Here is a 22,518-nt window from a genome sequence, read left to right as displayed (position 1 = left end):
AGTAATGCAATAACCCAATGCTAGAGATAACTTTTTAAAGATAACTTTTTTAAGATAACTTTTTGGAGCATTGAATCTTGGGCAGCAATATACAGGTATGCTATTAGCCTACAAACCACAATATGAAATAATTTTTTTGAATTTTCAAGAGTAAAGAATACACAAAAAAATCATTTTCTGAAAGAGAGAGGAATTTTTTTCAAATCCACCGTTTTCTAAGGCTTCACATTTCTAGTCCAGCTTCATTGCTCCCCAGATAATGATCCTTTTCATTACCTTCCATTTTTTTTTTTTTTTAATTTTTAGAAAGGGATTCCTCGGGTCTGTTCCGTCCAAACACTGTTGAAGCCGGAGACAGAGCCACGGGACCGCCCAACGCGCTGCCCCTTTCATTATCTTCTAACGCAAATGACGAATGTGGTTTATTTATAGTACACAGCAGTAATTGGAATTATAGGTACGGAAACCCTAAAGACCTAGTCATTGGTGGTGGTGTGAATTGTTTACGACGGCACGCCTGCTTTTGCAACTGTTCCATCCTCTGCTTTGTAGCCGCGCCGACGCCCCCAACGCAACCCACGCTCGCCGGGAGCAACCTTTCTTCTGCCAAAGGCAAGTTCCAGTCGCGCCAGGAAGGGGACCGCCGAGCTGCCACCGTCTGTCTGCCTCGGGGCGCCCCACGCCCCCGCCTGCAGGTGGCATGTGCGTCCCTCCGCCGCCGAGAGTCCGCGGAATCCCGGGACCCAGAGCCCCTACTTCCCGCAGGGGCGCCGGGAAAGCGGCTCCCGGCCCTGCCCCTCACCCTGGCTCCGCCCACCCCGGCGCAGAGGGCGCGCGGCGATTGGCGGCACGGAGGGGGCGGGGCTCCTGGAGGTGGGCTGAGGGGGCGGTCCCTGGGAGGGGACAAAAGCCGGGAAGAGGCGCAGCCCTGACCCTCCCCTCTGGTTCTGGGTTTCTGCGGAGGCGGTGTCCCAAGCCAAAGCCGCTTGGGGCCCAGTTGGGACTGCCTGCCTGTGTGCGTGTGAGTTTAAGCGTGAGAGCGGCTGTGGCGCCCCCTGCTCCTCGCCGTCGTACCTTCCCCGGCAGGTAACCTCGGGCTCCGAGGGGCGGTTTCGGCCCCCACCCCAGCCCCTGGCTGCTGGGGGAGGCTCTAATTCTGCAGATGCCTGGAATGAGGAAGAGAGCTCAGATCTTGGGTATGGGGGAGAAACTTATCGGCGAGGCCTGGGTGCAAGGACGGGAGCAAATCCAGGTATTGGCCGGGGGAAAAGGAAAGGAGGAGGAAGGGAGTGCTGGATGCCTGGATGTACAGAAGGCCCGCTTTGGGGCAGGGGAGGGAGAAATTGGGCGGTGGGGAAGTTGAGTGCAGTGACAAGTGGAGGACCAGGTCTGCACTCGGGGAGGAAACTCGAGCGGTGGGAGGCAGCAAGGACACGTAGAAGACTGGGCCGGAGTGTGAGAGGAAGAAAACGTGCGGCGGCTGGGAGCTGAATGCAAAGAAGGGTGTGAGACGAAGACTTGGGCGTGTACGGCGAACTCAGGCGGCGGGGACTCGCTGTGAGGCCGAATGAATGCGTCCGCCAGGGGGCGGGGATCCTGCGAGCTCTGGCGCGGGTCAGAGGAGTGTTCGCTAGGCCACTGGGGGCGGGGTGGGGTCCAGGGGGTGGCAGAGACACCCCGGCCAGCTCCCGGTGCCTGGGGTTTAAAGGTCCTGGCACCCAGGAGGGAAGGGGCGGGCCCGGTGACGTGGAAAGAGGAATCGAGCCAGCTTAGGTTGCAGCCCCCTTGCACAACGGGCACCGGACGTCTTACAGGCCAAGAGCCTGCTGGTCACAACGTCACTCGAGGACTTGCAAACCCCAAGACCCGCTAACGGACAACGAATCGGGGACATGCCCTCTGACGCCCTCGAGTGTGCACTCGTGGAGATATTCCTGCTCCCTTGATTTTTATTTGGAAGGTGCTTGCGAACCTTAAACTGCCCTTTGCCCCTCTGGATACACCCAGCACTGTACTTTAAACCAGATAAACCGGGCCTCCTTTAAGACTTTGTGTTCCATGTTTTGTTTCGTTTTAGGAGATAAACTGCATTCAAGTGAAACTGCAAGACAGAGAGGACTTGGGGTGATTAGCAATTGATTCACTGCAAAGGTGAGAATTGGCAATGTCCCACTTTCTTGTATACTTGGCTTTGATGTGGCTGTACTGCCTTTAATTGATCTTGGTGGGCAGGCTGAGGCACTGCAAGGGAGTGAGTCAGGAATTATTTCCAATAATAAACTGCAACCGCTTCCTTGTGTCTTCTCTGCAAGAGACTGGTTTTGCCCAGAAATTATTGCAGTTCATGAACTCATCAAAAAACATTCTAGCTAAAATCTTGAGCTTGATGAAAATAAAATTAAATTGGGTAAACAGCTCCTTTTTATTAAACTATTATTATTACAGGTTTGTTTTCTGGAATTGCACAAGTATGTCAGGAGCTTGGATTCATCTGCTTTCAGACTAAATGAACTGATGATTGTTGGGCTTGAAATAGTCCATCCTTCTACAGTTGGGGTTGAGGTGGAGACAAAATCTGAGGGCCAAGGGTAGAGAAGTCAATCCAGTGGGGCCTAAAACCTGTCCCATGGGAATCAACTCCAGAAGAAATACAATGACGCCCTACATTGTAGTAAAAATAAAGCTTCACTTTTTTAGTTAAAAGATGGTAACAATTTCTTGACTAAGTACTATGAGGAAAACTTAATATTTCAGATATACATTACAAAACTTAGAAAGATTATTGCAGAATATATGTTTGGTTTAACTGAGAAGGAAATAGTGAATTAAAAAAATAGTCACTTAGTCTTGACATTTTATTTAATTTTTTATAAAAACTAGATCTGGAAAGTCTTGACATTTTAAGTACAGAATATGACTTTTTTTTTTTTTTTTTTTTTTTTTTTGAGACAGAGTCTCACTCTGTTGCCTGGGCTAGAGTGCCATGGTGTCAGCCTAGCTCACAGCAACCTCAAACTCCTGGGCTCAATCAATCCTTCTGCCTCAAGCTCCGAAGTAGCTTGGACTACACGCTCGCGCCACCATGCCCGGCTAATTTTTTCTATGTATTTTTAGTTGGCCAATTAATTTTCTATTTTTAGTAAGGAGGGGGTGTGTGCCGCTCTTGCTCAGGCTGGTTCTTGCTCAATGCCTGACCTTGAGCAATCCTCCCACCTCAGCCTCCCAGAGTGCTAGGATTATAGGCATGAGCCACCTCACCCGGGGCCAGAATATGACTTTCTTTTAACTGTATTTGCCTTCAGTGAAATATATCCAGGTCATGATGGTTTCATGTTACTATAGGAACATGGCAATAGAAATGTAGTATTGAGGCCAAGATAAGTTCATGCCTCTGTTTTTTTGCTGTGTTTTAAAACAAGGACAGGTGTGACAGTGGGATAAAGCATGACTGAATCATGTGCTTTAAACTATACTGTAAGTTATTCTTGAAATTGCAGATGGGAAGTAATTGACATCCATATCAGTCTGTTTGTTTCTTTGATTCTAGATAAGTACAAGAAAGTTTCCTAGTAATGGTCTAGGGAACCTCCTAAACTCTAGTAAACAGGATTCTAGAATTGCAAATTTGGGAAGTGAAGATGGGCCTGGGGGTTGGAAATCTATTCTAGCTTGTCAGAAGAAACTGAGGCTTATTGTCTACTAATCATTACATTTTTTTATTTAAAGGCCAACTTACTATAGCTCAGCTTTCCAAGAGAGACTGTTTAGGGCTCTTACCTACAATCAGCAATTTGCAATTGTGTTGCTGGAAAAAAAAAAGATTCTGTTAGAGCATCATAGAAGGAACAGATACTTTTAGCATGCTCAGGACTTCCTCTGTCTCTGGGAAACAAGCTCAGGACATGGCCTTCTTTGAAGCCTCACAGTTTCACTTCTCCCAAAGATTTACTCTTACCCTTTCTGGGAATCAGATTGATTGGTATTTGTTACCTCCACACCCCATTTCCTTAAAGTGATGTCTCTTTCCAGAACAATGCCACTTCCCCAGCCCACCCACTAGCAGCTTAACCTTGCCCTTGAACAGCCAGAGAAACAGTCCAGGAGTTGGGATACCAAAGAACATGGCAGGGACATGCTTGTATCCTGGGCAGTAGCCCCTCTATATAGATTTCTCTAATTGAGAATGCACTTTTGTATTTAGCCCCATGTCTCCATTGTCTGTATTATCACTAGGAAAACATAGTTCCACCAGGAATTCTTCATCTTTCACTTTTAGACTTAAAGTTTCCTTGAATATGAGTCACAAAAACCAATTGAATCTCCAAGGCTAGTTATTTTAATGAAAATAGCCTCTTAAAAGAGGGGAAATACTAGCACTCATCATTCTGGTCATCTTGAAGGCCTAGTAAAATGAGTTGTTGAATAGAAGTGTTCAAATTAATATGATAGTGTGGAAATAATCTCATTTCACAAGACAGGCCAATAGTCAAGAATGATGATTGCATTATTAAGGGAATGTTCCAGGGTCAGGGTCAGGCTCCCTTACGCTGCAGCTGGGTGGCCATGGGAAAGCTGTTTTGTTTTTTTTTTTTAACACAGTAAAATGGGAAAATGATTTCCATCTCACAGGATTGTTATGAGGGCTGACTCAGAAACCACGTATGAAACATAACACAATGCTTTATACAGGGAAAGTGCTCAATTTTAATGGTAAATATAATTGTTAAACTAGCTTTTTTATGCTATTATGAATTATTCCTTTAGTAGTCAACAAATTGCTTTTATTTTGCTTCCACTTTATAATGAAATAAATGACAAGGCATATATTTTATCTTTTTTTTCCTTAGGTTTACTGAAGTCAAAATGTCCAAAAAAATCAATGGTGGTTCTGTGGTAGAGATGCAAGGAGATGAAATGACACGAATCATTTGGGAATTGATTAAAGAAAAACTCATTTTTCCCTATGTGGAATTGGATCTGCATAGGTAAATGAATTACTCCTCCATGTAGCAAATTCAGAAAGCCTAATCTGGCTAGAGCAGTGGTGCACACCTATAGTCCTAGCTAGCTACTCAAGAAATAAAGGTGGGAGGGTCCCTTGAGACCAAGAGTTCAAGTCTAGCCTGGGCAATGTAGCCACAAAGCCAGATCCCATCTCTAATAAAAAGGGGAAAAAAAGATTAAAAAAAAAAAAAGTGTAATCTAAATTATTTCAAGGTACGGTTGGCCTTTTTACATAAATGTATCTGTATTTTGTGGATAAAGTTTTTTGTAAGCCTCAATATATTCAGATGAATTTCCTATTTTAATTTTAACATATGGCTAGAAAAACTGGATTAATCATTATTTAGAAGTCAGAAATTATAAGGGGAACAAAGTGATTTCTCAGGTCCTTCTAACCTACTGTTTGCTATGATGATTTTATTTGTAATAAAGTGGTGGCCAGGAATAGCACAATGGATTATTTGTGAAAGGGAAAATAAGAGCAGATATAAGAAATAATAAATCAATTAAATGTAGTTAATACAATTCTGTCCTTTCAAGTTCAAATTTTTCTTTCTTTTTTCAGCAAGAGGGTCTTGCTTTGTCACCTAGGCTAAAGTACAGTGGTACAATCATTGCTCACTATAACATCCAGCTCCTGGGCTGAGTGATCCTCCTGCCTCAGCCTCCCAAGTAGCTAGGGCTACAGGAGCATACCACCACACCCAGCTGATTTTTAAAATTTTCTGTAGAGACAAGGTCTCATTATGTTGCCCAGGCTGGTCTGAAACTCCTGGCCACAAGCAATCCTCACACCTCAACCTCCCAAAGTGCTAGGATTATAGGCACGAGCCACTAAAGCTCAATTTTTGCCACTACTTACTTAGTGGACTTTTCTTCCTTGCCTTTGGCCCTTTTTATAGAATTGTAGCACAGAAAGAACCCTTGAAGTTTCTTATCTGAACCTCTATCTTCCTGTAGAAGTTCCCTCAAATCATTGGTGTCCCCTTGCCCTGTATTTAAGGTGTTTGGGGGCAGATGTGAAAGTATGCGTAGGTTTCTTTTTTTTCCCCTTGTGTTTTTCATGTGCTTGCTCCTACTCCTCTTTGTACATTTATGTTAATAGGGTAAAGTGGCTGAAGACTGGCATTAGTAAAATGTTGAGCAACACATTTCAGCCAAACTATTGGCAACCGTTAAGTGTGTATGTCTTAACCCAGAATTACTCATCAGAATGTGTCCTAAAGACCTGTTATTTGCTTGGGTGTAGACATTTAATTCACTTGGTGTCGTTAAACATCCTTTTTAATTGTTCTAAATCTAAGCTGCTAATAATATCTATATTGCAACCATGATAAGGTGTAAATACTTGCAGAGGTCAGCCAAACATAGGAAATGAAGCATAAAAATATCTTCCAAGTGGGTTAAAGAAGCATTTTAGGAACTCTCTCCTGTTTTAGAACTTTACATGACAATAGGTAAATTTGAATAGTTCTTGCCTGTATAATGGCTGGGATGAGGGTACTTTGAAACTCCTTAGCCTAGAAGCATAAGGAGTTTGTCTGTTTGTTGTTTAATTTTTTAAGATTTCAGAATATTGTGGGGGCATGAACATTTTGGTTACTTATATTGCCTTTATATTGCCCAAGCCAGAGCTATAAGCGTTCCCATCCCCCAGATAGTGCCAAACAGTATGCTCCACATTCATTAAATATGAACTTACCCATCCCCTCCACCCCCCTTCCACCTGCCCTGAACATTATTACTTCTATGTGTGCACCTAAGTGTTGATCATTTAGTACGAATTTGATGATGAGTACTTGTGATGCTTATTTTTCCATTCTTGTGATACTTCAGTTAGAAGAACGGGCTCTAGCTCCAACTAGGATAATTCAAGAGGCGCTAGTTCACCACTGTTTTTTATGGTTGAGTAGTACTCCATGTTATACATATGCCACATTTTATTAATCCACTTATGTGTTGATGGGCTTTTGGGAAAACTCTTATGGACATCAGCCTAGGCAAAGAATTTATAATTTATGAAGAAGCATAAGGAGTTTTAAGGGTATGTCACTATGCCTAGGAGGAAGAGTCAGTGGCTACAGACTAAAGAATTTTTGGAGACGCAAATAAGTTTTAAGTTGTTCCAAAATTACTATTATCATTACTGACCAGTTCTTTTTGAGGGGAGTGGAGTGGTTAGTTTGTTTTGTGTTGTGTTGTGGTGTAGGTAATTTATTCCTTCTTTTCTCTTAGAAATGTTAAGAGAAGCAAAAAATCCACTATATTTGCTGGTAGATTTTTCTGATGAAAAATGATTCCCAAGAACATGAAGACTGCTGACCATACTTCTTCTTAGAGTTTGGATTTGACATTTGTAGATAATCAGCATATCCTATGCAATCGATAAGAGAGTACATGGCTTTGTTAGATTTATATGAATTATCCAAAGTCAAAGTAGTTGGAAATTATTTTTATTTGGAACTATGTCCAGATTGCTATCTCTGTTTGCACCATGAGTTGGGTGGAATATCTAAGGAAAGGAAGATAAGGAGAACTAAAAGGAGAAATCTAGAGGCTTAATGGTTCAGCAGGCTTTGAGAGCTGAAAAACTTTTCCTTAGAGCCTTGGAGAATAAAATAAATTGTTACATTATTTTGTTTTCCTACTTTTTACAGTCACATAACTGTAAAATAGAACTTTGCAGTGATTTTCTGTGCTCCACAGACACCCAGCATTCTTTCAGCTCTGAATGACCTGCAATCTGAGTGTCGATGTGTATTAAGCTATAACTCTCTGGTGTATACAAAACCATTGAGGGATTCCATTACTTACCCACTGAACTGCAGGCTTGTTTCCAGAACAAGAGACTTGCCTAAGAATTAGGGAAAGGTTCACTTTATGACTAACTGGCATTAATGAAGCATCATTAGCATTTTTGGCCTTGACTCTCACATCTATTTTTCTTACCACTTTAATGCCAAAATACAAAAAAATCCTTGAAGCCCTCCCCCCCCCACTTTATTTTTAAAGCACAATATTTACTAAGGGAAGAACAAGATGGTGCTGGCTTACATTTATATGCTAATTATAGGGAAGGAAACCAGGCCCAAGGGTTGCTCTTGTGCAGTCATTGCCTCTATAGGCAAAGGACTGAGTTGGTGTCATTCAGTTTGCTGATAGCTTCCCACTACAACACAGGAAGGCGTGGCCCAGCAGTCCAGCCTGTCTTAGTTCCTTTTCTCATTGGCAGCCATCTTCTGTGTGCAGAGTGCACTAATGCTAAAACTTAGCAGATTTAGGGGTATTTGGAGCCTTCACTCTCTGTATGGCAAGCTCTGCCTGCCATCACTGTGGTCATAGGTTATAACCAATTGGTTTGTCCGAAAAGTTACGCTAATAATTTTTCCTCCCAAGCTATGATTTAGGCATAGAGAATCGTGATGCCACCCATGACCAAGTCACCAAGGATGCTGCAGAGGCCATAAAGAAATATAATGTGGGTGTCAAGTGTGCTACTATCACCCCCGATGAGAAGAGGGTTGAGGAGTTCAAGTTGAAACAAATGTGGAAATCACCAAACGGCACCATCCGAAATATTCTGGGCGGCACTGTCTTCAGGGAAGCTATTATCTGCAAAAATATCCCCCGACTTGTGAGTGGATGGGTAAAACCCATCATCATAGGTCGTCATGCTTATGGGGACCAAGTAAGTCATTTTGGCACAATTCGATTTTCCATATTATTAATACATAACTATATTTACATGCATTTAAATAGACGCAGATACAGGTAAACTTACAGATAGGTACCCATCTCAATACATATGATTTTTTTCAAACATGTTTTTTTCTTTATCCTTTTATTAAGTTATACCATATGATATTGCCAGTTTTATGTTAGTAATTTCATATAGTCCAACCAGATCAGTGGTTTTCAACCCTGACTGCACAATAGGATACCTTTATGAGTTTGTTGGTGGTTTGCTTTGGTTCAGTTTTGGGTTTCTTTGCTTTTTTTGTTTCTTTGTTTTAATTCCAATGCCTGAGTCCCACCCTATACAAGTTGAAATCTGAATCCTGGGGGGTTCAGGCATTTTAATGCTCCCGAAGTAATTCTAATGTGCGAAGTTGAAAACCATCCAAGATTATATTACATGTGATTATATTACATCACTTCAAAAAACTGACCCAGCAGTTGAAAGCAGTCTCAGGAAAGCATTCCTTCCTGCCTGGAAAGAAAGTATCGTTTCTGTACTTTTGTACTAGCCGGCTCATTGCCAAATTAAGCAGAAAAACTGCCAAGTAAAAAACATCCAAATTCTGTGTTGAAACTGAGGCTTCAGAATTTCATAGAAAGCTATGTCTTAAAAGAACCTTAAAAATAGGAATCTCAGGGGGAGGGGGGGAAATGGGCATTTATTGAAACCTTAAAATCTGTACCCCCGTAATATGCTGAAATAAAAAAAAAAAAAAATAGGAATCTCTAGATGCTGAAATCCAGAAGCTTTGAGGTAGCTATCCTTAAAAACAGTGGTTAGGATCGGTGGTTCAGTCCTTGAGGGGTCAGTTAACTTTGTTCCACCCTGTAGCTAAAACTATCCCTTCATCTCGGCCAGTCCCTTCACAGAAACCTCCCAGGGAATCTACGTAGGTGGTAGTGGTACAGACTCACTAATCCTGGGAACATCACCCTGGTTCTTACCAGTTCACATCACATCTTTTTTTTTTTGTTTGTTTGTTTTTTGGTTTTGGTTTTTTTATTATTTTAGCATCAGTAATTTGGGAGAATGACTATTCTGTTTACTAACAACCAGATTAAAAATTCCAAACCTCAGGTTGATTCACTGGCTATTTAAATGTGCATAGACCTTTACAAAGCATTTATGGTGCTTTGGTGCCTCAGTTTCTCCCATTTGAAAATGGGAGAAATAAAAATGAATTACCAACCATAGTGAAAGACTTTATATAGATTTAACATAGATTTTTTTGTTGTTGTTTTGTTCTGTTTTGAGCTATCTCAAAACAGAGTCTCACTTGGTCGCCCCAGGCCAGAGTACAGTGGCATCATCATAGCTCACTACAACTTCAAACTCACTGGCGTAAGCAATCCTCCTGCCTCAGCCTCCCCAGTAGCTGGGACTACAGGCACACTCCACTGAGCCTGGCTAATTTTTCTATTTTTGTTAGGGAAGGAGTCTTGCTCTTGCTTAGGCTGGTCTTGAACTGACCTCAAGTGATCCTTTCACTTTGGCCTCCTAGAGTGCTAGGATTATAGGCGTGGCCACTGTAACCATCCTAGATATTTAATCTTTACTGTTATCTGATTGCTTTTTTTTTTTTTTGAGACATAGTCTCGCTCTGTTGCCCAGACTAGAGTGCCGTGGCGTCAGCCTAGCTCACAGCAACCTCAAACTCCTGGTCTCAGGCAATCCTCCTGCCTCAGCCTCCAGAGTAGCTGGGACTACAGGCACATGCCACCATGCCCGGCTAATTTTTTCTATTTTTAGTTTGGCTAGTTTCTTTCTATTTATAGTAGAGACAGAGTCTCACTTTTGCTCAGGCTGGTGTCAAACTCCTGAGCTCAAGCAATCCTCCTGCCTCGGCCTCCCAGAGTGCTAGGATTACAGGCGTGAGCCACCGCGCCCGGCCCATCTGACTGCTATTTTGCCTACTGCTAATAGTATTAATCTAAACAATTACATGTGGCTGGTACCTGACTCTGCAAATACTCTGATCCAAATTGTTGAAGAAGGTACAATGCAGCAAAGACTGGTAGGTGCCTAGTGTGTGCCAGGCATGTCTTTCTACTAGAATAGCTCAGGCCCACAAGGCAGGCGGCTGAACTTGAACATCCCATTTCTAAGGATCATCATCCTATTACCGCTGCTTTTAGAGTAACTGCTTCATATGGATAAATCTTGGGCCTGGTGTTAGTAACAATGATACTGTGGAGACACTGAGCCCTGACATTGTAAGTAAGGACCTGACCCCACCCCAGGTCTTTTGACCTGGATGCATTATTTCCACTACATCACATTTCCTTCCTTGTAAGACTGGTGTAAGAATCAAATGAGATGATACAAGTTAGGTACTTAAAGCATCTAGCATATAGTAAGGACAAAGCATTAGTTCTCTCATCATTATCTTCAGTAATACAACTAGTAGTAATATCACCCCCCTCTGGGAAGACCTCCCTGATCTCCAGGACATGGTCCTCTCTCTTCCTCTGTCATTTATAGCTTTTTGGTCTATGCCCTCTTTTGACATTTAAAAGCTCTTATATTGCTTTTCACATATATATGTCCTTATCAAGTTAAAAACTTTCTAAGGGACAGTATCTTATGGTATCTCTGTCCACTGAAAAAACTGCCCTGTACACCGTAGGCACCTAATATTTATTGATTTTGGGGAACTCTCAGGACCTCTTCATTCCCATCTCTTAATAAAAAGAAGGTTGAGCCACACTGCCCTATTTGTGTAAGTGTCCTCTAGCTCTACATTGTATGATTATTTTCCTTATAATTCCTGTTAGAGTAATTTTCTTTTTTTATACTTTTTCCCTCCTACACAGTACAGAGCAACCGATTTTGTTGTTCCTGGGCCAGGAAAAGTAGAGATAACCTACACACCAAGTGATGGAACCCAAAAGGTGACATACTTGGTACATAACTTTGAAGGTATGTGTGAGTTCATTATAAGCTACCTCTTTTGTTTTTTACAAATGATTTAGATAACATTATTATTGGTTTTTTAAATTAGTTGTGTGACTGCCTAAAAATACAACCTGAATCAACAGTATTTCTGCAGAACCCTACTTGTAACATAAAAAAGTAATTGGCTCCCATGCCTTCTTGTGGCATGGATAAAGGCACAAAGGGGTTAGCCACTTAATTGGAAATGCATATGGGCAAAGACAAGGACATAATTATGCAGTCATCTTAAAACATAGAGGGAAGGTTGGCAGGAGTCTGTTGTACATGAAATATATAAATTAAATGTTAATAGTCCCCAAATCACCCGTCATGTAATCCTGCCCTTGGCTCTGGTACAGTTTGTATTTGGAAATGGTTGCGTTATCTGTTTGCTGAAATTTTCTTTTTGTCCTTCTGGGTATTTATCCCATGGAAGTGGAATGTTTACTACTTTTTTTTTCTTCCCCAGCCACACTGCTGCATCAAAGGTACATTGTGGCAAATCCCACCCAAAAGTTGCTGAAAGGACCAGTGGTCCCTTTTTTTCCACTATTCAAGTTGCTGAAAGCACTCACACACAAAAAAATCCTAGCACCTCCCTGGCTTGTGTTTTCCTTACCACCTCCAAATCATGTCATTTTAATAGAATCTAGTTCTGCGGGTTTCAGCACCTTTCACATTCTAAGCCCAAGTTTATTTACCCTGGGCATTGGCATGGCTTCAAGTTCTGTCTTTTAGTGATAACAAAGTTTAATAAGAGTTGTGAAACACCAGTGACTATACACGTAGCATTATTATTTCTGCCAATTACAGTGGGAATGCTTGCTATCCTCCAGGAAATTGTGAGAATTTTCGTTCAGTATTTGAAATGCAAATTTTTCTCGATGACTGAGGGTTGAGTGCACCCTTAAAGTTTAAAATACATGTTTAGGAATTAGTAAAGTATGTAAAAGAAAGTTTGAAAATTATCCTCTCTTGAGTGTATTTCTGGTTCATATCAGTAGTTTTTGGTATTTCAATATCTTCAGGATCCTAAAGACCATATGTTTTTCTCATTTGTATTGCCTTTCCAAAACAAGTCAGAATGTCCTTGTCCAGAACTTAATTTTCTCCCATATGTGCCTTAGCAACCCATGGAATACTCAGTTTGGAGGCCTGCCTTGCCTTCTGAAGTCTGGTCTCATACATGGGAGCTGAGAATTAGGTCCTTTGGTTGTAGTGGTTGACTTTAGCCTTATTACAACTAAACCCCATGTACCTTTCTGTTTTTCTCTTATTGGCTTCCCCTCTGTAGATGGTGGCGGTGTTGCCATGGGTATGTACAATCAAGATAAGTCAATTGAAGATTTTGCACACAGTTCCTTCCAAATGGCTCTGTCTAAGGGTTGGCCTTTGTATCTGAGCACCAAAAACACTATTCTGAAGAAATATGATGGACGTTTTAAAGACATCTTTCAGGAGATATATGACAAGTAAGTACAGTTTTTTTGTTTTGTTTCCTTTTTCTTTTCTCTCAAGCTGGTATTTATCATATAGAATTTGCATCTCCCTATCCTTTTGATTCTGGGACAAATCAAGTGAAAATTATCACTATCCCATAAGTATAAGGGCAAAACTGAGATTTAAGAGGAGTGAAACAAAACTTATTCTGAGTTGTTTTCAGAAGATAAATGTGCTCTTAAATAAGGATTAATGTTTGAATAAAAGTGCCCCGTTAGTGATAGAAAGGTCTAATTTTTCAAGTATGTGAATTTCTGAGTCAGACCCTTTTACATTCTTTCTGAAGCTTATAATTTAACCCTTTGCACTCGCTTGCTTTTTTCTCAATTCCTTTATTCTACTCGAGATTTAATTTTTTAAAGACCCCAGATTTTACAAAGTGCGGCAGTAGAATGAAAAACTGGAGTTTCTTTTCATACAAACTTATTTATTTGGATTTTTTATTTTTCAAATTATTGATACATTCAAAGAGTAATTTTAATCTCTATAATTTTTGCTAGCTGTGTCCACACTCGACATCCAAGTGCAAAGGGTTAAAGTTCTGTTTTAGCGCAGTCATTTGAACATAAGTCTAAATTTATAACAACTTTGAATGCAAGAACACATGAGGTGAGTATATGTTAACTTTCAAAATGATGTAACTTCTTTTTAGGTGCAAGTGTTCAGGCCAGGACTTGCGTTTTAGATGAGAAATCTTTCCTGAGGCATTTTGATTTCTCTTCCTGCTACCAATCTATACTAAGCCTAGAAACTGTCCTGAAATAAATCTAGTTTCCTGAATAATATCAAGCAATAGAATAGTCTTTTTTTTTTTCTTTATTATACTCTTAAAATAAGCAAATCTCAAGACTCTGATCAGTAGCATATTGAGAACTGTGAAAAGTAAAGTAGTAGTTGGGATACTCTACTGTCTCACTTAATCCTTACACCTTCCCTGCAAGGTGGGTAAAAAATCCTCTTATGGATGGCTAAATTGGGGTTTCACAGCTAGAAATTTGGCAGGGATTTGAGCCTTTGTCAGATTCCCAATTTAGTGCTGCTTCTATTAACACTAAAAAATACTGTGTCCCTCTCTCACCCACACCCTCTTTGAGAGAAACAGATGATGTCCTTAACAAAACCAACTATCTTTTTTATTGTTCTCTTTTCTCTACTGTTTCTTAGGCAGTACAAATCCCAATTTGAAGCCCAAAAGATCTGGTATGAGCATAGGCTCATCGATGACATGGTGGCCCAAGCTATGAAATCAGAGGGAGGCTTCATCTGGGCCTGCAAAAACTATGATGGTGATGTGCAGTCGGACTCCGTGGCCCAAGGTAAGGAGCCAGAGGGCCAAATGCAGGTGGAGCTCGGCCTGTAGCATTTGGCTCATTCCACCATAGTTCTCCAATTTTGGAAGAAGGATTTTGTAGCCCTTTGTTGTAAAATCATGCAGTGTTAGGACTGTAAGGCATCAAGGTCCATTGTCTAATCTGACAGATAAGGCAATTTATCTCAGACTGGCAAGGAACTTTACTCAGGGTCACATGGAAATTAACTCAGTGGAGTGACACTCCTGGCTCCAGCCTATCTGATCTGAAAATTGCTCCTTTCTCTACTCCCATTTTCCTTCTGGAGAGAATATAAAAAACCACGGCACTCTGGCAAGGAGGGGTTAAGTAAGAGGCCTGGATTGTCTAATTACCAAGGGGGTAGGGGTCTCCCAGAGCTCATTCATCTGGCAACAGGCCCTAATCATGCCTCTCTGCTGGCCTTGAAGGCTGTTCTGGTACTATATAAAACAAATGTGTTTGCTGCTTAGCTTTTTTTTTTTTTTTTTTTTTTTTGAGACAGAGTCTCACTTTGTTGCCCAGGCTAGAGTGAATGCCATGGCATCAGCTCAAACTCCTGGGCTCAAGTGATCCTACTGCCTCAGCCTCCCAAGTAGCTGGAACTACAGGCATGTGCCACCATGCCCGGCTAATTTTTTCTATATATATTAGTTGGCCAATTAATTTCTTTCTATTTATAGTAGAGATGGGGTCTGGTTCTTGCTCAGGCTGGTTTTGAACTCCTGACCTCAAGCAATCCGCCCGCCTCGGCCTCCCAGAGTGCTAGGATTACCGTGAGCCACCACTCTGGCCACTGCTTAGCTTTAAACACCAAGAAGTTGAGCAAAGAAGCCCAGGGCTGTTCACAGAAATTTAGGAACCAGGGGTTTCAAGCCTAGGGTGGGAACCAAATCAACAGAAGCTCTCCTTTCCCTGATCTCCTCAGTGCCAAGGCTTCCTCCATCTCTGTTACCCAGGCTAGCTGTGTAAACTTAAATCTCCCCAGATGAATGTTTGTGTTAACTTAAATTGTGTTTGCTTTTCCCCAGGAAGTACTTTTTTTTCTTTCTCTTATAAATGTTAAGTGTCTCCTGTCAGTGTGAAAGGTAACTTTTATGTCAGATAAATGAGTTACACAACTCTCTTTTCCTGCCTTCTGTTTCTCTAAGTCCTCACAATCATTTGTACTGAAAGCAACAGAGGAAGGAGTGACGCTTTGTGATTATTCCATGATGGGTCAGGAAAACAATTCCTTAAAACCAGAGTTCTGGGAAAGGGACCCAAGCGATGCCATTATTTTTAAATATCCTCATAGCAATAAGAAGAGAGCATTTAGAGAAATATTTAAAATGTAAATGTCAAGTTATGGAGGTTCAAAGGTCTTGGAAATAAGATTTCTAAAGCACAGCATGCAATAGTGTGCTGAGAAGAGACCTTGACCAAGGCTTTCTGTGCAGAGCCTGTAGATAATGTGACCTTGAGACAGCTAAACAGAGTAACAGACAGCAGCGCGCTGTCCTTTCGTTCATTCTTCTCTAGAGACGTGAACTACTTTGGACTTTCGCCATTTTAATTATATCCTCAGTTTTGACAATGGCACCAGCCCATGTCTCCTGACATTAATAGACAACCTGGGCATGGGTATGGTCCTGAATTTATCTAGTCAATAAGTATTTGAGTATCTATGAAGTCTCAGACCACACAGTGCTATGGAAGGAATTACTAATCTCACACAGAAATTTGTGCTAATTGAACCCAAAAAGACTCAAAAAAAAAAATTATAGTTAATCTCCTAAGTCTCAGACAAAAAAATAAAATGTAGCAGCCTATTATAAATTTACATTAGTAATTTCAGCTGCTCTTGAGAGGTAGCAAAAATTGAGAAAAGGGTTCTATGAATTCTTGTGTAAAAGAATGAATGAAAGAAGAAAAATTAACTGTACAGACTTATAATGTGGTTCTCTGAACAGGAAACCACAGAAGAGGATTGTTTCATTGAGGGTCTTAAAGAGACAAAGAAGGACAAGTGGGATGTTCTTGAATTCAACCCACCCGTCCTGTTTTCTTGGGGTTTTTTTCCCCAGGAAGGGTCTCACCCTATCAGCTGGGCTAGAGTGCAGTGGTGTCGTCGTAGCTCACCGCCATGTCAAACTGCTGGGCTCAAGTAATCCTCCTGCCTCAGCCCCCAAAGAGCTGGGACTACAGGTGCATGCCACCATGCCTGGCTAATTTTATTTTTATTTTTAATTTTTTTGTAGAGGTAGGGTCTCACTGTGTTGCCCAGACTGGTCTTGAACTGCTAGCCTCAAGTGAGCCTCCTGCCTCAGCCTCCCAAAGTAGTAGGATTATAGGCATGAGCCTTACCTGCCTTTCTTCCCAGTCCTAGCAAGTATATTAGCAGCTTGAAGGCAGGAGACAGCTCTCATTCATCTTTATTTCCCCAGAACAGCAGAGCATCTGCATATAAGAATAACAGTAATATACTGAGCTCTTTCTATGTGGCCAATACTATTAAAGGAATATGAATATATTTTTCATATATATTTATGAATATATGTATATTCATCTAATCCTTTAACAACTCATTGAATAGGTGCTTTCATTATTCTTGTTTTATAGGTAAGAAAACTGACCACAGTAGCTGTGAAGTCACAACACTAGGGTGAAATGCATGCAGTCAAGCCCCTGGGCCCTCCATCACAGAGCAGGTGTCCCTAAGATAAGTGAGGAGAAAGTAGAGCTTTTCCAGGTCTTTTGACTCTGATATCTGGAGCAGGGAGTCTGCTTTCTGAACAGCAGAAGAATTTTTTTTGTTTGTTTTTGATACATAGTCTCACTTTGTCACCTAGGCTAGAGTGCCAGCCTAGCTCACAGCAACCTCAAACTCCTGGGCTCAAGCGATTCTCCTGCTGCAGCCTCCCAAGTAGCTGGGACTACAGGCACATGCCACCACACCTGGCTAATTTTTCTATTTTTAGTAGAGACAGGGTCTCGCTCTTACTCAGACTGGTTTCGAACTCCTGACCTCAAGTGATCCTCCCGCCTCACCCTCCCAGAGTGCTAGGATTACAGGTGTGAGCCACCGTGCCCAGTGGCAGAAGAATTGTTGATGACTCCGTGTGCTCCATGTACTTCGTTTTCCAAGACCTGTCAAGATTGAATCATTTGCTCTCGTCTCTGAGAGACCAAGTGCACTTTGTGTAGTTGAACCTAGTGTTTCATGCTCTGCCACCTATAGGTTATGGCTCTCTTGGCATGATGACCAGCGTGCTCATTTGTCCAGATGGCAAGACAGTAGAAGCAGAGGCTGCCCACGGGACCGTAACCCGTCACTACCGCATGTACCAGAAAGGACAAGAGACGTCCACCAATCCCATTGGTAAGATGGTGTTTACTTCTACATTGGTTTCCAGTCAGAGTGTGCTCTCCAAAGGACTCAGTGTTTTGTGTGCAAAGTCATCACCAAATAGCTGATTTGTTCTAATAAGAGCTATTTTAATATGCCTCTTTTTTTTTTTTTTTTTTGAGACAGAGTCTCACTTTGTTGCCCAGGCTACAGTGAGTGCCGTGGTGTCAGCCTAGCTCACAGCAACCTCAAACTCCTGGGCTCAAGCAATCCTGCTGCCTCAGCCTCCCAAGTAGCTGGGACTACAGGCATGTGCCACTATGCCCGGCTAATTTTTTTCTATATATATTAGTTGGCCAATTAATTTATTTCTATTTATAGTAGAGACAGGGTCTCACTCTTGCTCAGGCTGGTTTCGAACTCCTGACCTTGAGCAATCAGCCCGCCTCGGCTTCCCAGAGTGCTAGAATTACAGGCGTGAGCCACCGCACCCAGCCTAATATGCCTTTTAAAATACACAATATATGCGTGTTTCTAGTTTCTGGGAGAACATGGCTTACAAAGAGGAGTGTTATCAACAAGCCTATTCCTTTACTTCGGGTGCAATGAAATGCCACATAAGGCTACATACCTAAAAGCTACTTGGGTAGATCCTTCCAACAAGGTTTCAAGGACAGTACTTTCTGAGATTACAGCCTGGAAAGAGGAGACCAATATGGACAAGAAATGGAAGAGATTGTGACCTCCCTCAAATTAGTAAATGCCTTAAGCTGCAAGCACTAGTACCACACTGTAAAAATGCACTTTCTTTTAAAGTTTCTATTTGGTAAAAAAATATTTCTAGCTCTCCTAAAACTTCTAGCCCATATGGATAACATCTAATGAAGTCTATCACCTAAACAAAAGCTATTTTATTTGGGATATTATGACACATTTGGGATTCCTATAACTGGCATGATTGGAGTGTTGTCGTTTTCCTCTTTCAGCTTCCATTTTTGCCTGGAGCAGAGGGTTAGCCCACAGAGCAAAGCTTGATAACAATAAAGAGCTTGGCTTCTTTGCAAAGGCCTTGGAAGAAGTCTGTATTGAGACCATTGAGGCTGGCTTCATGACCAAGGACTTGGCTATTTGCATTAAAGGTTTACCTAAGTAAGTATAAGATGCCCAAACTCTGTGGTCAAATTAGCACTCATGCTCACTGGGCTCAAACCATCAGTGCTTTTTGGAATTATATGAATTGTTATTCGTCATCTAGTTCAGTGGTCAGCAGACATTATCTGTAAATTGTCAGATAGTGAACATTTTAGGTTTTATGGGATATTCGATCTTTTTGCAACTACACACCTATTCAGATTTGCTGTTGTAGCAGGAAAGCAGCCATAGACTAATCCATAAAGGAATGGATATGGCAGTATCCTAGTCAAATTTATGTTCAAAACCAGGTTGCAGGCTAGATTTGGTCCATCACCAGGCTATGGTCCGCTGACCTCTGGTGTAGTTGACAATCATTGAATGATAAGGTTCTATTTAATTTTAAGAAGAAAATTATAGACAATTAGAAATAAGGGGACCTCAGAGGCTATTTTATTCTACTCCTTTATTTTCTTTAACTTACAGATGAGAAAAGTAAGCAGCACAAGTATATGATGTCCAGTTTATCGTAATTCCTTCCTTAAGTATCTGTAACCATCAGTCAAATATCTGAGGGCCCATATATTGCCCAGGGTTTTTCCAAGAAGATGGTAGCCAGTATTCCGGTTGGATTAGCTGCTAATCAGAGACTCCTCCCTCAAAGTCAGAGTTAGTTACTATCACCCACCTCAAGAAACACTACTAAAATTTGACATTAATACCATGTCCCAACCAGTATATCCTCAGAGATCTCAGGGTCAGTATACCCGAATGATGAGGATATAATCAATCACTACGTATTTCTTAAATTTCCAGTGGGAATACAATGTTTGAAATGTTCTTACCAGTATAATACCTTTGTAGTCTATTTGATAGGCATCTATCAGCAGGGTAATGTTAGCCAGTCCCTTGTCTTCTTGTTCTTACATAGAACACTGATAGAAGTAAGAGTATTAAAACTTTTTGTAAGGACATGAAACAATTTGTGGAAAGGTGGGTAAAGGTTTGCTCCCCGAATGGGTTTTGTTATCTTTAAGAATAAGGAACAGGAAATGGGATGATTTTGGTCTGAACTCAAGCTCTGTGATAGTTTCACCCTCAAAGCTATATGGCTAGAAACCTACTGTGAATGTGGGTGTAGATAATCCTCCCCCTCAGGCTGCTGAGAGAGGTTGAGTCCCAAGCAAGGGTCAGTCCTATGAGCCTTGAGCACATTGTAGATTCATAGCTTGTTAACATTAATGGATTTTCTTCCAGAAATAAATAGAATTTAAGTAGCATTTCTAGGACTTTTCTCCCACCCACAACCATATCAGAGACAGACTAAATTTTCTTCTTTTTTTCCTTCCTGTTAGTGTGCAACGTTCTGACTACTTGAATACATTTGAATTCATGGACAAACTTGGAGAAAACTTGAAGATAAAACTAGCTCAGGCCAAACTTTGAGGCCATACCTGGTTTAAGAGGATACATGTTTTTTGGAAACTAGGTCCACCGGTTTACATTTTTCTGTATAACACTCAAGGATAAAGACAAAATCAATTTTGTAATTTGTTTAGAAGCCAGAGTTTATCTTTTCTATAAGTTTATAGCCTTTTTCTTATACATGCAGTTATTGCCACCTTCATAAATGTGGCAGGGAACTTGTTTTAAATTTTGTTTTATTTTCTAGTAATAGCCTAAGAATTAGGTTAGTACTTATTTGTATTCACTGTCACTTTTTCTCATGTTCTGTTATAAATGACCAAAATCAAAGAGTGCTCAAAAGGGTAAATGATAGCCACAGTTTTGTTCCCTAAAATATATGTAAAATAGAAACTCACTCCCTTGCCCTCCTGTCCATGACCTTGGGCATGGGATGTTTTGGTGTTACAGATGTCCCATTACGTGAGGTAGAACTGTACATTCAACTTGCACATGATAGGAACAAAGTATGAGTGCAATTAAAATGTGTTGAAGACATTGCTGTCATTTTTGTGAAGAGCTTGTTGAATGTCTCCAACATACTAAACATTTTTGAGGCCACTGGAGAGTTTGGAATCCAGAATAAATACTACCTAGAGGTTTGTCGACTGTCTCTTCCTCCTCCTGGCCTGGCCTGAGCATTATGCTACCCTCAGTAGCATATTTCATCCAAGTGCAATAATGTAAGCTGCATCTTTTTTGGACTTCTGCTGGCCTGTTTCATTTCTTTTATATAAATGTGATTTCTCAGAAGTTTAATAAACACTATTCTAATCCTGTTCTTCATCTGAACTGTTAATTTTAATTAAAATTAAGTGCTAATGACTATTCTGAGTTTTTATTTATTTGATGTACTTATATGCCAAGCATCATACTAGCCATAGGAATTTGATCTGAAAAAAATCTCTGCTCTCAAGAAGTGGAGAAAAATGGAAAAGTGAACAGTAAGATATGGATGCTGCAGTGAAAGGAAAGAGGGCCAAAGAAGGAACTAAAGGGGTAATTAGAGAATATTATAGAATAGATCCTATCTATGCACATGCTAAGTTTAGGTATTATCTTGTAAGCTAATAGGGAGCCAGTGAAGACTTGAGAAATAATGGACTTGATCATATTTTTATTTTTCAAAATATTCTGGGCAGCTTTTATAAAGAATGGATGGTGGGGGTTGAGGGGGGAGTGTTTGGCACAGTTGAGGAAGAAAGACCAGTTAGGAGGCTATTGCAGTACTTTCGGTGGGAAATGATGTAGATCTGACTGGAGTCGTGGCACTGAGAAAAGAATAGGATGGATCCCTGCAATAAGGAAGTTGGATGGGTCTTGGCAGGACCAAGGAGGTGTAGAGGTTCAGAAAGAAGAGCAAGTCAAAAAACTTCCCAAGGCCGGGCGCGGTGGCTCACGCCTGTAATCCTAGCACTCTGGGAGGCCGCTGAGGCGGGTGGATTGCTCGAAGTCAGGAGTTCAAAACCAGCCTGAGCAAGAGTGACACCCCGTCTCTACTATAAATAGAAATTAATTGGCCAACTAATATATATAGAAAAAGTCAGCCAGGCATGGTGGCGCATGCCTGTAGTCCCAGCTACTCGGGAGGCTGAGGCAGTAGGATCACTTGAGCCCAGGAGTTTGAGGTTGCTGTGAGCTAGGCTGATGCCACGGCACTCACTCTAGCCTGAGCAACAAAGGGAGACTCTGTCAAAAAAAAAAAACTTCCCAAGTTTCTGGCTCCATACTAGAAAGGCTAGTCCACACCCTAACATCTTTAGGAGGGAGGCTCTGGTGAGCTTTTGCATTCTCGCGCCTTAAAAGTCAGTAAGTTGGGGTGATGTTTCTTGGCTATTTCTAGTCTGCCTTCCTGTCAGGCTTGGAGTTAGGCTGCAGACACAGCCTCAACACAGATTCCCTGGAAGACCCAAGGAAACGGAGCCTTTCAGAATGCTGTGGGGTGGAGCTGATTCAGGATGAGCTTTTGACCCATTTCTGACAGGGATACTCTCAAGATACACCCCAATCCGCACCATGGGCCTAGAACATCCATTTTAACAGGAGGCCCTCATGAAGCAGAGGAGTGCATGGCTTGGGTAGTTCATCTC

General features: G+C 41.4%; 1 protein-coding gene across 3 annotated transcripts; it reads left to right on the top strand.

Annotated features, from left to right (window-relative positions):
• The first annotated feature begins 911 nt into the window (after window positions 1-911).
• Window positions 912-21,209, top strand: IDH1 (isocitrate dehydrogenase (NADP(+)) 1). 3 transcript variants are annotated; one of them, XM_012752111.3, is made up of 10 exons: window positions 912-1,086; window positions 2,078-2,151; window positions 4,848-4,985; window positions 8,401-8,692; window positions 11,557-11,662; window positions 12,972-13,149; window positions 14,342-14,493; window positions 17,726-17,866; window positions 18,820-18,982; window positions 20,320-21,209. In XM_012752111.3, exons 3-10 carry the CDS (start codon window positions 4,864-4,866, stop codon window positions 20,408-20,410), a joined length of 1,245 nt encoding a protein of 414 aa, XP_012607565.3. In that variant the 5' UTR covers window positions 912-1,086; window positions 2,078-2,151; window positions 4,848-4,863; the 3' UTR covers window positions 20,411-21,209. The 3 variants fall into 3 exon arrangements, with proteins under 3 accessions (XP_012607565.3, XP_012607568.3, XP_012607566.3); XM_012752114.3 differs by lacking the exon at window positions 912-1,086 and adding an exon at window positions 1,114-1,252; XM_012752112.3 differs by lacking the exon at window positions 912-1,086 and adding an exon at window positions 1,766-1,960.
• Window positions 21,210-22,518: the final 1,309 nt, after the last annotated feature.

Source organism: Microcebus murinus, chromosome 8, assembly GCF_040939455.1.
Source record: "Microcebus murinus isolate Inina chromosome 8, M.murinus_Inina_mat1.0, whole genome shotgun sequence".
Taxonomy (NCBI): domain Eukaryota; kingdom Metazoa; phylum Chordata; class Mammalia; order Primates; family Cheirogaleidae; genus Microcebus; species Microcebus murinus.
The sequence above is the reverse complement of the archived record's forward strand: the minus strand, read 5'-3'. Positions and strand labels throughout refer to the sequence as shown.

What these genes read in the sequence shown, in the direction of transcription:
- IDH1 (XM_012752111.3), top strand. Translation starts at nt 4,864, where the DNA reads ATGTCCAAAAAAATCAATGGTGGTTCTGTGGTAGAGATGCAAGGAGAT. An exon ending in GTGGAATTGGATCTGCATAG is followed by an intron (nt 4,986 to 8,400) that starts GTAAATGAATTA and finishes TTTCCTCCCAAG; the next exon opens with CTATGATTTAGGCATAGAGA. An exon ending in GTCATGCTTATGGGGACCAA is followed by an intron (nt 8,693 to 11,556) that starts GTAAGTCATTTT and finishes CCTCCTACACAG; the next exon opens with TACAGAGCAACCGATTTTGT.